General features: G+C 37.9%; 1 protein-coding gene across 23 annotated transcripts in view; it reads left to right on the top strand.

The window, feature by feature from the left end:
* LOC138349594 (C-Jun-amino-terminal kinase-interacting protein 4-like) overlaps window positions 1-16,912 on the top strand; it is a 112,274-nt gene that overhangs the window by 77,882 nt on the left and 17,480 nt on the right. For 17 of the 23 annotated variants that reach the window (XR_011228569.1, XR_011228563.1, XR_011228562.1 and 14 more), the window contains 4 exons: window positions 1,755-1,926; window positions 2,874-2,888; window positions 9,588-9,701; window positions 12,045-12,311. Coding sequence is in view for 2 of the 23 variants with exons in the window: in XM_069324908.1 (XP_069181009.1) it covers window positions 1,755-1,926; window positions 2,874-2,888; window positions 9,588-9,701; window positions 12,045-12,311 (568 nt within the window). In the remaining 21 variants the exon portion in view is untranslated. Of the gene's footprint in view, window positions 1-1,754; window positions 1,927-2,873; window positions 2,889-9,575; window positions 9,702-12,044; window positions 12,312-16,912 lie in introns of all 23 variants that reach the window. The other 6 variants (XR_011228567.1, XR_011228584.1, XR_011228585.1 and 3 more) reach the window with 2 other exon arrangements.

Raw genomic sequence — 16,912 nt, forward strand, 5'->3', positions numbered from 1 at the left:
TGTTTGCTCTATGCTTTCTTATAATTCAGTATAGGTCAGAGTTTGAGTCAGATGTGATACCAACAATGGTGTTCTGAAAATGACTGAGACAGTAATTTGTGTCTCTAAAATTTTTATTTAGAGCAGGTTCCCATGTATTTCATAGAGGAATATTGAGCCTTAGAGTATCTGGCATGAGAAAGTCAATGGACTTTGTTTAAAAACGATTATTTATAAGACTAGTTTTTCTTTTTAGAGTGAACAGTTTCATTTATTCAGAACTGTCTGAATGTCATAAAAATGTCATTGAAAATGTGAATTTGAAAGAAAAATTTTGGCTCTGGGGAAAGTCAATGGGCCTGTTTTGGATAAAATTATATGGCTGGTTTTCATTTTGGAAGCAGCAAGTTTTGACAAGTTTCATTTAAGAGATTTGAATTTGACTCTGGAAGTGCCAGAAATGTTTATTCTGAATATGGTTGAGACCATATCTCATTAATTATTTATTGAAACAGGGATCCAAGCTATTTTATAGAAAATTTTGAGTATAAAAGAGTTTATGGCAGGGAAAATCTATGTACTGTAATTGGTTCATTTACAACATTAAGGGGTCATGGCTCTACATTTATAAAATGAGGTTTAGGGTCTGGAATGTGGGAAATACTGGGGATTAAGGTGGAGTCTTTTTGTAGTGTGTGTGTTACCTTGGTAGATAATCATCACCATGACAGGTTGAAAATAAAATTTGCTCATTGAGCATGGAACAAATTAGGGTATCAATGGCAAGTACCTTTTATGTTGCTCGAATTAAATTTTTAATGGTTTTCCTACATGGGTGCAATATTAGAAGGAATAGTTGGCTCCTTGGGAAATCCATTAATCCATTTTGAAACAAAGTTGTGTGGTTTACTTTAATTTTGAGTTGACACATTTGTTTTTTCAATTAGCTTAAATATGGGCTAGATTGCCTTTGAAATATGGTTTTGAAAAATGAGTATTGAAAATAAGGCAGGTAATGAAAAATCTCTCTTTAGGACAGATTCTCCTGGTACTTGTCCCTCATGATTGATGGATTTTGTATTTTTGCTCCGTGTAATTTGCCCACTGAGTGCGAGTGATAACAAATTTTGCTTTGAATGTAGTTTTATTAATTTTTGTTGATGCAAAATTTGGAGAAATAGTTGATTCTGTGGTAATTTAATTAAGCATAGTTGAAACTAAATAACTGTATATTGTTTATATTCATTCCAAGTTTGACATTAATTTTTTTGTTTAAGATATACATTCTAAGGAATAATAGGAGGGTTCGCTGTTCATATCTTTTCACTTTGTTTATATCAGGTTACAGCATTCAAAAAAGTAATTTGAATTTATACTTGTAATGCTGCTTCAAATGGTAAGATGAATAGGACAGCATAAAATATTTGTAGAAAGTACTACTTTGTCCATGAAATTTAGGAAGTTGTTGCTCAATGAATATGTATTGTGTGTGAATGTAAAGGTGCTTGTTTACATCTGTGAAGGTACACAAAAGGTAAAGATGTACCGTAGCAGCAAAGGTTTAAACACAGAGAGATTGAACTTCATGGAGAACAGAAATGATGCAATAACAAGAAACCCTATATAAGACTATATACTGTATGCAGTTTTGTTAATATTTAGCATACCACTCGATATTTCTGTTTGGGGTGGCAATGCTGTACTTAGTTTGCTTTAAACTGGCATCGTCTGTAACATTTTCTTTCACATTAATTGTATTCTTTACAATCCATCAGAAGTCATTTGATGCCCACCCTCGCAAAGAATCACAAGTAAGACAGATGGCCTGGATTGGTGAGGGTGTTTGGGTGAGCATTCGACTAGACTCAACATTGCGGCTTTACCATGCACACACTCACCAGCATCTTCAAGATGTAGATATAGAGCCCTATGTATCTAAGATGCTTGGTAAGTACACTAGCAGTGTGATTTGTTTTGCTTGCTATGAAGCGTGTCGTTAATCCCTTGGTTGCCAGTTTTATATGGTTTGATCTTTTTGTTATTTTTTGTACCACAACAAGTTACAAAATACTTGGAACACTCAAATTATATCATAAAACTTAAAATTGTTTTAATTTTCTATTTTAATATTTAAACATTTTCCATGATTACATTAATCTTAGATCATCTTAGTTTTGATTTTTCAGTCAAAACTTAACATAAACACTCAAATTACAAATATTTGTTCATCCTAAAAGCCAGAATCTTAGTTGCATCTTAAATTTTAAAGCCCGCTTTTTTATTTTTTATTTTTTTCTGGTCGTTTGATTTATGTTGGGTTCTTAATGAGCAGTTAAGGTACCACAGCTTAGGGAGAAGAATAGGTTGAAGATACAGGTATTATGTTCCAAAACATTACATTTTTGTACTCATTTGCCAGCATGAGATGCTAACTTTCTCACACAGTTATATATACTCTTCATCGGTGTTTAACAACTTTTTGTTTGCTTTAGTATGGTTAATAATTTTTGCCATTAAACATACAGTTAGTAATTATTCCCTTAATGCTTTGAAAAAAAATCTTGGTGTCTGGTAGACTTTTAAAAAAAGAGTTAGCTCACCCCTAAACACTAGCAAGTTAGCAACCATCGGCAGTTTTCTCGAAGAACTGTAATAATGCATCACTCCTCCACTACCCACCTCTACATAACACTCCTCATTAATTTGGCCTGATTTGCCGAACCTGCTGCACCACCACCACCACCATCTGCTGCTACCACCACCACTACTATGCTGCTGTGCTGCTGCTGACTGCTGAATCCCTTCCCCCCTCTGCTGTCGTATCATCTGCTGCTTTCTTCTGCTTGCCCCACTGATGCTGTATGATGACTGCCCAATTTTTACGCCTAAAATAGGTGTCTTCCCCGGAGGTATTAACCAACAGTATTATTAAATCGGGAGTCGTGAGCTTAAGATGATGTGTTGATATTCTTGTTTTACAATGACATTTATTTTAAAACGAGTCACTTGAGCCAGCATCTTAGTTCACAATGTCCTAATTTATGATAATATTTTGGGCAGTTGCTATAACATTTTTAATTTTAATCAATTTTGTGTAGAATTTAATTCAAGAAGATAATTGTATTTGTTGTTAACCCTCTTAGGTAATTTATTCCTTAGCCGTTTGTCTGCTAGACATGTTGATCAACATATGGAGAGTAACTTACTGCATCGCTAAACACGTTGATCTACTGTCGATTCAGCATGTTTTAAAAACTTTAGTCGATTTGTTTGTTTCTATTACTATAATTGTTTTCATTCCTGGCAATCGTGGCAAGGCAGGAAAAAACTGCCTTAAATGACGGCAACTCTGGGCTCCCATCAAGCAATATAAATTAATAAATGTACAATAAAAGTTTATTGAAGGAAAATCATTTTAATTGATTTTAGTTCATTTATCTTTCATTTCATTTTTTTACTTAAGAGTGTTATTTTTAATTCAATATTACTCTATCATTTATGAGTTATGAGTGCTAGCCTAATCAAGTGATTTATAATGATAATTTATATTTATAAACAGTAAATTATTCGCAGTTGCTGATATGAATATGAAAGGCTAATGTAGCTTATCAGCACAACATACATGGTAGGATACTTCCTCTTCCTCCCTCCCTCCTCACTTTGTGACCATCGAGCGTCTTGATCAACTTACTCCAAATAGAAATTACTGTAATCGTGGTAATCTAACATGACCTAACATAACCTTCGTTAAAGCAATCCTAACCCAACCTAACCTTCGTTAAAGCAACCCTAGCCCAACCTAACCAGGTTTATCAAACTAAAAAAAAAAAAATTAAGGTGCTCGTCGCCAGTGATGAGACTCTCCATGCGATAACTGCTCCAATCCTAGCCTTAACACGACTAAGTGTATGATGTGCACATCACTCCCTGCACCATGCTACATTCAGTACCATCAATGTTTTACATGGGCGTGCATTCCTAGGTCACTGTGAATGAATGTTTTGGTCTTTATAAAAAGAAAATACTGTATGTATGTATGTTAATTTTCTAGGAAAATTCAATTTTTTCATCAAAGGTGATCAATAAAGCCTATTGATGAAGAAAAGTAACATACAATATAGTAGGCTACCGTATCATGAAATCATCATCAAAATGAAATAAAATAAAATATAATTAAATGTAATTATATAATCAAAGGAAAATAAATGTAGACCATAAGCAAATGCAGGTGAAAAAGATGAAATTACCACCCAATCTTGAGGTTATCTTGAGGTGATTTCGGGGCTTTAGTGTCCCCGCGGCTTGGTCCTCGACCAGGCCTCCACCCCCAGGAAGCAGCCCGTGACAGCTGACTAACACCCATGTACCTATTATACTGCTAGGTAACAGGGACATAGGGTGAAAGAAACTCTGCCCATTGTTTCTTGCCGGCGCCCGGGATCGAACCCGGGACCACAGGATCACAAGTCCAGCGTGCTGTCCGCTCGGCCGACCGGCTCCCAAGTATCAATCCATCTATTAGAATCTAAACAAGGAGGCTTTCAAACCCATCCAATGCCAGAACATTACTCGAGTATGCACCATCAACAAGGATATGAAAGGTGCAGCATGTATATGATTTTGTACCATGGTGAAATACAAACAAAAAAACTTGAGAAAGTTGAGAGGTTTGCGACTAGATTAGTACCAGAGTTGAGAGGACTCGGCTATGAGCATAAGTTGTGGGAATTTGCCTTCACAACCTTAGAAAGTAGAAAATACAGAGGGATATGATCACTACATATAAGATCCTTAGGAGAACAGACAAAATAGACAAGGAAAGCCCTTTTAAATCAAAAGGAGATAGTACAAGGAGGCATTGGTGGAAGCTGGGCATGTATTTGTATCAGAGGAGTGAGAAACTTGTTCTTCCTTGTACATGTAGTTGGCTAGTCGAATGCATTGAAAGAAGAGGTTATTTAAACAAATTTCAACCACAATTTTAAGAAAAAATAAAAACATTAGTGTTGAGAGAGTTACCTAGTGTGCTAGGTATAAATGGATAGGAAGTGGGGCATAACAAGCTAGATCTGACTCCTCTGTACATAGTCAGTGATCAGTAAACATATGTGCATGATCACCCAAACATCACTGTCCACCTCACATGTGGTGTAACCACCCATACACTACCAAAGCACACTTGTCCACCTCACATGTGATGTAACCACCCATGCACCACTGAAGCACCAAATATCCACCTCATGCACCACTCAAGCATCACTCGTCCACCACGCATATGGCATAACCATTCACACTCTGCTCTTCCACCTTACATGTGATGTAAGCTGTGTTCTGGTCTTTAGATGATAGTAATCCAAGGCTAATTAAACATATCATCATCAAACCCAAAATATTTCTTCACATACGCCAAATCAAAAGCAAAAACCACTGCCAGTATTAGATCTATTCGTACGAGTGAAGGTTCATACACTGAGAATGACAAAGAAATTAGTGGCATCCTAAAAAAGCTGTATGAGGACATGTTTAGCACTCCAATAAACAGCATGAAAGTGGAAGATCTGGACAACTTCTTTATGTGTGGTATCCAAACCTCTGTAAATATACCTGATAATAACACGAGTGTGGCAGAATTTGAAAGAGAAATTTACAACATACCCATGCACTCAGCCCTGGGTCCAGACTCATGGAATTCAATATTTATAAAGAAATGCAAAGTGCCAGTAGCACAGGCACTTAGTAAAGTGTGGAGGAAGAACTTGGACACAGGGGCAATACCAGATGCACATAAATCAGCAGACAAAATTGCTCCCTCCCCTCTACACAAGGGAGGGAGCAAAGCATTGACAAAGAATTATAGACCAGTTGCACTAATGTCCCACATAATAAAAGTATTTGAGAGAGTGATCAGGAGAAAGGTCACCAGTTTCATGGAGACCAATGACCTTCACAAACCCAGGCCAACATGGATTTAGAGCAGGAAGGTCTTGCTTCTCACAGCTACTTGACCACTTTGACAAAATCACTGAGGCATTGGAGAAAACACAGAATGCAGTTGTGGTATACACAGACTTTGCAAAGGCATTCGATAAATGTGACCATGGAGTGATAGCACGCAAAATGAGGTCAGTGGGAATAACTGGCAAAGTAGGATGCTGGATACTCAGTTTTCCTTCGAAAAGAGCACAAAGAGTAACAGTCAACCATATAAAATCGACTCTAAGCGCAGTTAAAAGTTCTGTTCCTCAGGGTAGTCCTTGCACCGCTGCTTTTCCTTATTCTCATGTCAGATATAGAGAAAAATACAAGTCACAGCTTTGTATCATCATTTGCAAATGACAAAAAAATCAGCATGAAAATTACCTTTGCTGAAGACATTGAAAAACTATAAGCAGATTATTAATAAAGTTTTTGACGGGACAGAAGAAAATAACATGATGTTTAACAGTGATAAATTCCAGGTACTGAGGTACAGTAAAAATGAGGACCTTAAACATAATACAGGGTACAAAACACAATCAGATTTGCCCATAGTAGGAAAGCAGCATGTCAAGGATTTGGGAATAATGATGTCTGACGACCTAACGTTTAGGGAGCATAACCAAGCAAATATTGCATCAGCCAGAAAAATGATAAGATGGATTACGAGAACTTTCAAATCAGGGATTCCAACACAATGGTTGTACTATTCAAATCACTTGTGCTCTCCCATCTTGAGTACTGCTTAGTACTCACTCCCTCCATTGCAGTTGAGATTGCTGAAATAGAGGGAGTTCTGAGAAAATATACTGCATACATAGACGCGATAAAGCATCTAAATTATTGGGATTGTCTCAAAGCTCTCCAAATGTACTCGCTAGAAAGGAGACGAGATAGGTATCAAATAATATACTCGTGAAAAATAATGGAGGACCCAAATCTACCCAGTAAAATAACAATGTACTGGAATGAACGATATGGAAGAAAATGCAGAATAAAACTAGTAAAGAGCTGAGGTGCCATACCTTGAGGTGCTTCCGGGGCTTAGCGTCCCCGCGGCCCGGTTGTCGACCAGGCCTCCCTGGCACAGGGAAGCCTGGTCGGGGAGCCTCGGGGTCGTAGGTCGGGGTTGGGATCGTAGCCTCCCTGGCCAGGGAGGCTACGACCAGGCCATAAGCACAATCAGAGAACACTGTATAAACATCAGAGCTCCACGGTTGTTCAACATCCACCCAGTGAGTATAAGAAATATTGCAGGAACAACCGTGGACATCTTCAGAGAAAACTAGATAGTTTTCTTTAAGAAGTGCCAGACCAACCAGGCTGTGGTGGATATGTGGGCCTGCAAGCCACTCCAAGCAACAGCCTGGTGGACCAAGCTCTCACAAGTCAAGCCTGGCCTCAGGCCGGGCTTGGAGAATAGAACTACTCCCAGAACCACATCAAGCAAGTATCAAGCAGGTATCAAGTTTTGTGCCACACATTATTATTGTTAAGATTTTTCTATCATTAAGTCATGTTTTAAAACTGAAATGTATTTGGTCAGTTAAAAAAACAAAAGTATATTATTATTATTTTAATTATTATTATTTTTGTAACTGCATTATTAAAAGCTTTTGTCATGTAAGTTGCATAAATTTGTACCTCCTCTTTGGCTATTGTGAACGTTTTACTCAGTTTAATATTTTTGTGCTTCTCAACTGCTTATTGTCTTCAATACTTAAATTATACCTACTGATTTATCACATGCTTTTGAATGGGTACATTCTCTGGATTTGTATCTAATGGCACAAGGAGACATTATTTTCATATTTTAACAGGTAAGGAAAAAAAGTATTCATACAAATTTGCAAATGTAGACTGGGAATTTTGAAAATGGCTTGACATATAATTCTGTATTATATCTGTAATTCCCTGCTGGTAACCTCATCACTCCTAGATACAGTAATGTCATTATTCCTGTGAAACCCTTTGTCCAAGTGAGTAAAAAAATTTACTTCAGGTTACAATATTTAAGCACTTAAAATACTCTCCTCTTGCAGACTTTCCTTTTAGTTTCTTAATGATGTTATTTTAAGTACTCGTATGCATTTTGTATTGTTATCAATGACCAAACTACATAAAGGACGTGATGTGTCTTAATGTAATACCTCACATGTCAGTTTTGTTAATTAACCTTAAGTGTGTTTATCACGATCATGGACCAAGCTGGGTTCTTATTAAGAAATGTGGTCATTTAAAGGCTGCTGCGTGCACCATTGTTAATGACGAAGGCCGTTGGTCCAGATGGCATCTCACCGTGGATACGAAAAGAGGGAGCAGAGGCATCATTAGTAACAGGACAACTATACAAAATGTAAAGATGGCTAATGTAGTCCTGGTATGCAAGAAGGGAGAAAGACAGGAGGCGCTGAGTTACAGGCCAGTGTCTCTAACTTGCTAACCAAATCAGCTCTGTGCTGGAGGCATTAGAGAAACAATGCCAATTTCACAAAACACACACACAATTTACAGTGTGTGTGTTTTAAGTGAATTTTTTCCTTCATGGGGAAAATTTATTGGTTAGTGCCACCTATTCTGAAAGTGAAATACCACCATAAGGTAGATTATTTTGACCTCAGTGGGTGTAGACCAGTCTGATAAAAGCATTGAGCCTTGATTTTTAATAGTAGATAAAAGAACAATTGGTTCTTGTATTTACTATTAAGCAACAGCTTGTTGGACCGAGCTGTTACAAGTCAAGTCTGGCCCTGGGTTGGGCTTGGGAAGAGGAAGAAAATTATCAGGGGAAAGTGCCAATCCATTACAACTATATAGCAATTGAAAGGGGTTAGGATAAGGATTTGAGATGGGACAGTGGAAGAGGAATGGTGCCCAACCATTGGACGGTCGGGGGTTGAACGCCGACCTGCATGAAGCGAGACAGTCATTCTATTGTCCAGCCCAAGTGGTTGGGCACAATTCCATTCCCCCAATTCCATCCCAGATCCTTATCCTGACCCCTTCCAAGTGCTATATACTGTATATGGGAAGAACAACTCCTCCACAAACCCCATCAAGGTATAATCCAAGTAAACTTAAAAGATTTGTTCAAAGAAAGAGTGGCATTATAGTGATTTTGTCGCTGTGCCATCTACGACCATTTATTGCCAGCATCATCTTAGCTGCTGTTGTTCGTACATGCTTGGAAACGTACATAGTACGTATCAGTTGTAGTGCCGCAGTTAGTAGCTTCATTTTCAGTGATACTCTTATTTTCATTTCAAAATTCAGAATAATGGATGAAGAGTTAAAGTTTATTTGATCAAACTCCTGTCGTCTGTTATTTTCAAATATGAATTAAAACTCAAACTAAATCAGAACAATCTGGCCACCAGTTGGTGTTCTCAACATCGACTAAATTCAATCAAAAGTTTTAAAAACAAAAATAAAACCACAAAATATTTAGTTAGGCATATGTTATTTTTTTAATAAAAAAAAGTTGTAGAAGCCAAGAACGTCCTTTCTGTTAATCTTGTCATGCAACAAAGATTTAATTTATAATTATATAATTATATATAGATTTATATTTATATTTATATTATTATATTAAAACAAACTTCATAAACATTTAACAACAGTACCTGTTCCAGGGACGGGCAAGTTGGGCTTCTCTTTTGTAAGAATAACTGCCCTTCTCATCTCTTCAAATCGGCTGTGGATTGGGACAGGGAATGGTGTCATTATTTCTGTCCCTTTGTCTGAGAGTAAGTACTGCATGTTTTGCGACTCATCCCTTCATTAATCCATTCTTCTAACCCTCCTTCACATTTACTTGTCTCTATCTCAGTACTGTAGGTGATCGTACTTACACCTAGTACTGTAGGTGATCGTATTTACACCCAGTACTGTAGGTGATTGTACTTATACCCAATACTGTAGGTGATCGTACTTACACCTAGTGCTGTAGGTGATCGTACTTATACCAAGTACTGTAGGTGATCGTACTTACACCTAGTACTGTAGGTGATCGTATTTACACCCAGTGCTGTAGGTGATTGTACTTACACCTAGTGCTGTAGGTGATCGTACTTACACCTAGTGCTGTAGGTGATCGTACTTATACCAAGTACTGTAGGTGATTGTACTTACACCTAGTACTGTAGGTGATCGTATTTACACTCAGTGCTGTAGGTGATTGTACTTACACCTAGTGCTGTAGGTGATCGTACTTACACCTAGTGCTGTAGGTGATCGTACTTATACCCAGTACTGTAGGCGGTCATATGCCATCTCCAGTACTGTTGATAGCATATTTTACTTCATCTTTTTCTATTCTTGTTCCCCTCCATCATTATCTCCCCACCTCATCCTCCTTCCCCTTCCATCCACCCCTCCATCCACCCTTCCATCCCCCCTCAATTTCCCCGTCCCCCATTCATCCCCCCATCAACTCCCCCTCCATCCCCCCCTTCTCTCTGCATCCCTAATGCCTTGCCCCACCTTTTCATTACAGTTATTTTGTGTTTTTACCATCTCTCTCACTTCAGTATGATGTAATTTTATTTTGCAGGTTTAGAACCGATTCTAGTTTTATCCATGTACTGTATATATTATGAGATAATTCATGTCTCCATTCCAAGGTTACAGTTTGAGTTCTTTCAAGCTGTTCCAGTATTTTTAAGTGTTTCACTGATTCTGTGGGCATTAAAATTAAAGGCTCTCTGTATATTTCCGAACTGTGTTCTCTCACCTGCCTTGAGAGGGGATGTAGGGGCCAAGCAAGTATAACAGTTGATATTGTGCCAGTGCTCAGAAGAGTATGATCATTGGTGATCCATTCCTTGTTTTAGTCAAGGCCTTTATTTATTATAAGATTACATCTAGTGGTGTTATCTCTTGATCGTTACTGATGGGTGAGCTATTGGGAATACATTGAGAAAGCTATTATTAGCAAGGATTTGTTTTTCAAAACTTTATCACTGGGTAAAATGTAGGTGCTGCTTTGTTCATAGCATTTGTGAAATCTTGTTTGGTTCTCTTTTTATGGTATTGTACTGTATCTAAGTTTTCTAACTCGTAAACACTACTTGACCCTAACTGCCTTGGACTTGTATACAGGATACCTATAAATTCTTACCTATATATGCTTGTGGGAGGTTCAACCTACTCTTATTCACTTAGCACTCTACTTTGTTATATCCATTTTGAAATCTTTGGTTTGAATTGCCTTCATCTACCTCTTGATTTCTTGCTACTGGGTTCACTAACTGTACACTATGGTAGTACTTCTTGCAGCCATGTGATGGTTTGTGTGTTTTCGGCTTTGACTCATGTCCTAGTGCTTCTCATCTGGATCAACCTTACCTTGTTCACTTTGTCCCTCAGTATCATGATCATTGTGACTATATCTCATCTGGATATGCCTCTTCCCAGTGTTTGTAGATTTTATTATTTAAGTCTGCCCTCATAACTCATTTCTTGCCTGTCCTGTGGCAAATAGCTGAATCTTTTCAATTGTATTTCTGTAATTACTCTTAAGTGTAGTTACAGGGTGAGAGCTATGTTCATGGTGTACCCCCTTCCCAGCACTCTTTGTTGTATAATGCTTTGGTACTTCTGACGGATTTTGGCCTCCACCACCTTCTCACTTAACTTGTTCCAACTGTCTATCACACTTTTTGCGAAAGGGGATTTTCTTATATTTCTTCGGCAGCTTTGATTAGTTTAAACCTACGACCTCTTATGTATGTGATAATACGACTCGATAATGATCCAGGATGGACTGAAACGTTGTTGTTTCTCCATCTTCTGATGTGTGGTTTGGTTATCATATCTTCAACCATGTTATTGTGACTTATCTCCTTATCTGCTTTTGGTGCATTAACATTTCATTTCCCTGCAAATTAATGAATTACAAGATTGTGCTTTGGAAGTTTATTCTATTATGGAAATGAGTTTACTAGTATATGTATGCTGTAGTAGAAACAAGTGGTACGTTTAGGAATTATTAACTCTATCATGTGCTGTAACATTAAGCTGTTTTCATCTTTGAATTATGATTACCTATTTTTTGGTATTAGTCATCTAATTGTACATTTTTTGTACAGATGCCAATCCTCGACCAGTAGCAAGCAGTGGAAGTAGTGAGAACAGCACTGGTGGTGGAAGTACCAGTAGAGGGACTAGTGGAAGTAGTGGAGGCATGAATGCTGGAAGCAGTACCAGTAGGATGCCCGGGGGTGTAATCCGAGTATATTCCGACAATAAGGACCAAGTGATGCCAGGTTCTTTTGCACCATATTGCTCTATGGCTCAAGCTCAACTTTCCTTCCATGGGCATAGGGATGCTGTGAAATTCTTTGTGGCTGTACCAGGTATGTACAATTTCAGTTTATCATTTATGTAATGTGTGGGAAACTACATTTGAAATATTTTTAGTGCCCAATGTAGTGATCTTCCATTCCATCAGTGGACTTGATGATTTCTAAGATATAGTAATTGCTCTGTTAAGCTTTTTTTTTATAATAGCCATGTTTACCTGTCAGGGTTTGTTCTTCAGCTTTCCATAATCATTCTGTACAGTATATCTCAAATTTTCTTGTAATTACCTAAGTGTGGTTACAGGTTAAGAGCTCTGCTTATGGTGTCCTGTCTTCCCAGCACTCTACTCTTTGTCATATGACCCTTTGAAACTCATGGGTACCATGTCTGGTTCATAATCATCCATTAGTTGGATCCCTTACTAGGAACTATTCTTTTTGACATCAGTAAGTAATGTTTTGTAATATAAAAAGAAAAAAATAATGATTTAATTTTATTTGAGTGCGCACCAGGAAATTAAAGTCATTTTAACTGCACATCACAAAAATGTTTGTCATGGAAAAATGTGCTGAACTGCATTTGTAATAAGAAAATTCAAGAGGGAAATTGCTACCAAAAATCAAACACACCAAACATACACGGGAAGGTAACTTTGCTCACTTATTAGTTAAAATTCACATGGTGGGAATTACTAAATGTAAAAACTTAATTAACAGTTACATTATTCTGCAACTTATCCAGACCAATAAGGTCTTCCATGTACCCTGGACTTTTCCACACCCATTCCACTCTCCAGGTCTAGCTCACCTTGAAAAATTCTTAAGAGTTATTTTAGGGCTGCTATTAACACTTTCGCGCTTTCCGCAAAGGTCACTCAGCCAACCGAATGTGCGCGCAGCGTTTTTATCGCTTAAGCGTAAAAACAAAAATGTGTATACTCTTTTTACTCTTCTGACCTTAGTTCTCATGCTACGTATTTCATTTTGGTACCAACGTGTTCGCAATAAAATTCTCTAGAAGAATATCAGTAAAAAAAGTCACGAAACGTATAGGGATACCAGCACCAAATAAATAACTACGAAGATGACTCGCCGTGAGCGCCCATCAGCAACAAAATGTTTTTACTCTTGGGATTGTAATCACCTCCACACTTATTCTACAGCGTTAATTTTGGTATCAATGGACTCGCAATGAAATTCCCAACACGGTGATATGAATATAAGCGTAGAATAATGATGCGGCCCGCCCGCAAGAGTGTGGGAAGTTGTGAAATTGTTACCCGGTATCGGTGACGGGACGACGCACGGCGCTTTGAAAGTTTATACTTATTTCACTCTCATGACATTAATTTTCTATGTACGTCATTCATTTTTGTGTCAATGTGTTCGCAATAGAATGTTCTATGTGCCCATAGGTAAAAAATATCAACAAAGCGTAAGTTAGAATAGCGCCAAATATAAAACAACGCTGGAACATATCAGTGAGCGTCAAACACACACGAAATGTTTTTACTTTTGTTATGTTTGTCAAGTTTATACTTGTTGCACACAGTTATTTTTGGTTGTATATTGATCGGAATAAAATTCCCTAAACAGACATATGCATATAATACATGATATGGGGGAAGCATTACCAGTATAAACGGCTAAAGTCACCCACCTGCAACCCGTTTGGGACAAAATACCATTTGATCGAAGTTATCCACACCTTTCATGAACTTATTGTACCATGCAGCCTAGTGGTGAGAAAGAGAGCCTCATAGCGCGCAGTTTGAAACAAACCCAAAGTAAATCGGATAGAAATTGAATTTTATACAAATATTTTAAAAGAGGACTCAACTTTATGTCCACTATGCGTTAGCGTTAGACGAAACGGGACGCGCCGGCGCGTCCAGATAGCGCGAAAGTGTTAAGCTCCTCCCTCTAATGCACTTAAGGCCCCCACCTTCAGGCACACAAGGACAATCACCAGACTAGGCCTCCCACACGGTGATGGTAGGCTCCTATTCACATGGAACCAAGTGCCCTGGACACTGTCTTGTACATGGCAATTTATCAACTGTTGTAACCTGTCGTCAACGCTGTGGAGTGTTGAGAGGCTGCTGTCCACTGAGAGAGGGAGAGAGGGCGGTTGAGTGTTACTCAAATGCCTCAAACATTGTCCTAGTGTCAAACAGAATTATGGCCCTCATCCTGTGTGACCTGAAAGCCTGGGAATGAAGAGTGAATAGGGAGACAGAAGTAAGAAAGAGAATAAGGAGAAAAGAGGAGAATAATGTAGAAAATAATAGAGATTTCCCTAGTTATTACACTACTGCAGTTAAACCACAAGAGGCAGATGCTTTTTACTTGGATTTTCAAGCTTCCTGGATGCTAATTAACACTGTCAAAAGAACAAGAATTATTTTTGTTGTGTTCACCATGGGTTTGTCGGCTATTAACAGGTGTACAGCCCAGGGGTTAACCTGCAGTGAAGACCAACAGGATTAAATTAAAAGATATGGTGTACAGGTCTTTTGTGGTGGTGTTGATTCTACCACTTAACAATGACTAGGAATCGTCACACAGTGAACCATTCTGGAGTTTACCAGGGCTCTGTTTTGTAATCTCTCTAATGCCAAAATTCACCTGGAATGGCATTTAGAGTTTTATCTAAATGTACTGTCAATATTTTGATGAATCGACTTGAGAATGGTCCAGAACGGACCGAAATGTCGTCGTCCCTTCACCTTCTAGTGTGTGGTCTGGTCAACTTACTTTAGCCACGTTATTGTGACTCATCGCCTGCATACTGTCAATATACTATGCTGGATTGAGTATATTCTCTAGTGTCTCCCAAACACCAGTATGACCCAGCAGGTACGGTTTGATAAGTTTCTCGATGTTACATTGGTAACATCGAGGACATTGATCTGTCCTGATTGTGTGAGAACTTAACCAAAGGTCAGTTTGAGCTTGTCTTACAGAGCAAAAGAGTTGGATAACTCAAAAGTTCTCTAAACTAATTTTTTTCTCATGCTTTTAAATGTTATTTTGAGCCATGGTGTCAGGAAATATTTTCAATGTCTAGTATTGTAAATAGCTGCTATAATGAAATACAGTGGAACCTCTATTAACGAGTTTTTTCCAGTAACGAGCTCGGTGCCAGAACGGATTGAACTCGTTAATAGAGGTTCCACTGTATGTAAAGAAGCAGAGATAAGCAGTCATAGTGTTCAAATTACATATCCTTAAAGTACTGTACGTTAACCAGACTGCCATTATCAGTCTGCTATTGGAGTGGAAGGTCACTATCCAGTACAATTGTAACTGATTTTAATCATAGCAAAAGTTTGTTTTGGTTTTTGCATTGGATTCTTTTTGTACAGTTATCCTTTTTTTTACAAAGATGCTTGTCTTGATTTTTATACATTGTTAATGGTTTAGAGGAATTATTAATTTGTATTAATTTTAATTGGACCTAGTGCTGAGTCATGTCATCTGTTTGGTTGTTCACATATAAATATTTGTTAAGATATTTTTAATATCATTGTTATTAATTTGGATTCATGATTCAATGTAAGCATGATGCAGTTTATTTGGGAAATGCATTGAAATATCATCAGCATGCCATTTCTAATAGATGAACATGCTGGTCGCCAAATAATGATAATACCTGTTTTATACTCGGGTATTATATATTTCTGTTGCTTGTGTGTTTCAACTGGCAGCGAAGACAGTTCATTTTGAGTACTCTAGCTGTATTTATTTTACTTACTCTTAAAGCTTAACTACTGAGTTTTTAATTCAGAAAAAAGATAACTGAAATTAAGCATAATATTTCCTCTTGCCTGTTGACCCAATACTGCTTATTGCGACAGAAACTTTCAGCAGCATTGTGTCATCATTTGACTGTGTTTAAATTTTCTACAGTACTCACTGTTCTTATAAAGGGCACAGTAATACTGATTAAAATAACCATTGCCTTTTCTTGCCCAGAGTTTACTATCCAATATATATTAGTAGATACGCTTGAACTGTCTCTCAAAGAGAACATAGGTAATTATGACTAGTTGAAGACGTCTACATTATATCTTTTTTGCATTATGGTGCCATTCTTATTAGGGCACTTACTTAGCTCCCTGAGCTAAGCTAAACACTGGTTCAGCCAAGCCTATGGTAGATGAATCTTGACTCCAAGACCTCTTACCGGGAGCCACGATCAGTACTTAGCGTAGTTTATGGAGTTACTTTGGACCCCCCACCTGAAAATGGCATTTCACTGGAATTGAACACTTTATTTTCTGTGGAGAGCCCTATCAGCTCCCTGGAGCTATCAGACTGATATTAGCTATACAGTATTAGTTTGGGGCTTCAGTCACATGGAGTTCTGCCTACCGGGAACCATGAGCCAGAACCTGGTTCCCTTAGAGAGACACAGGGAGCAATGACCTATGAAAACTCCACTCTTTTGAGAGTATATTCATGTCTGCCATCAACCCGGGTTAGGCATCCAGAAAGGTAGGCGACTGAAAATAGACCACAACTGGTAGAAAATTGCAACTCAAGATGAACAGCACAAGAATTTCCCCCAAGAAAAAAAGGTAACAAGCAAATCATCATCAAACTGATGCGCCACTCATTCCCCCCCTCCCCCCACCTTTTTCATCTTAGCT

Source organism: Procambarus clarkii, chromosome 15 (assembly GCF_040958095.1).
Source record: "Procambarus clarkii isolate CNS0578487 chromosome 15, FALCON_Pclarkii_2.0, whole genome shotgun sequence".
Taxonomy (NCBI): Eukaryota; Metazoa; Arthropoda; class Malacostraca; order Decapoda; family Cambaridae; genus Procambarus; species Procambarus clarkii.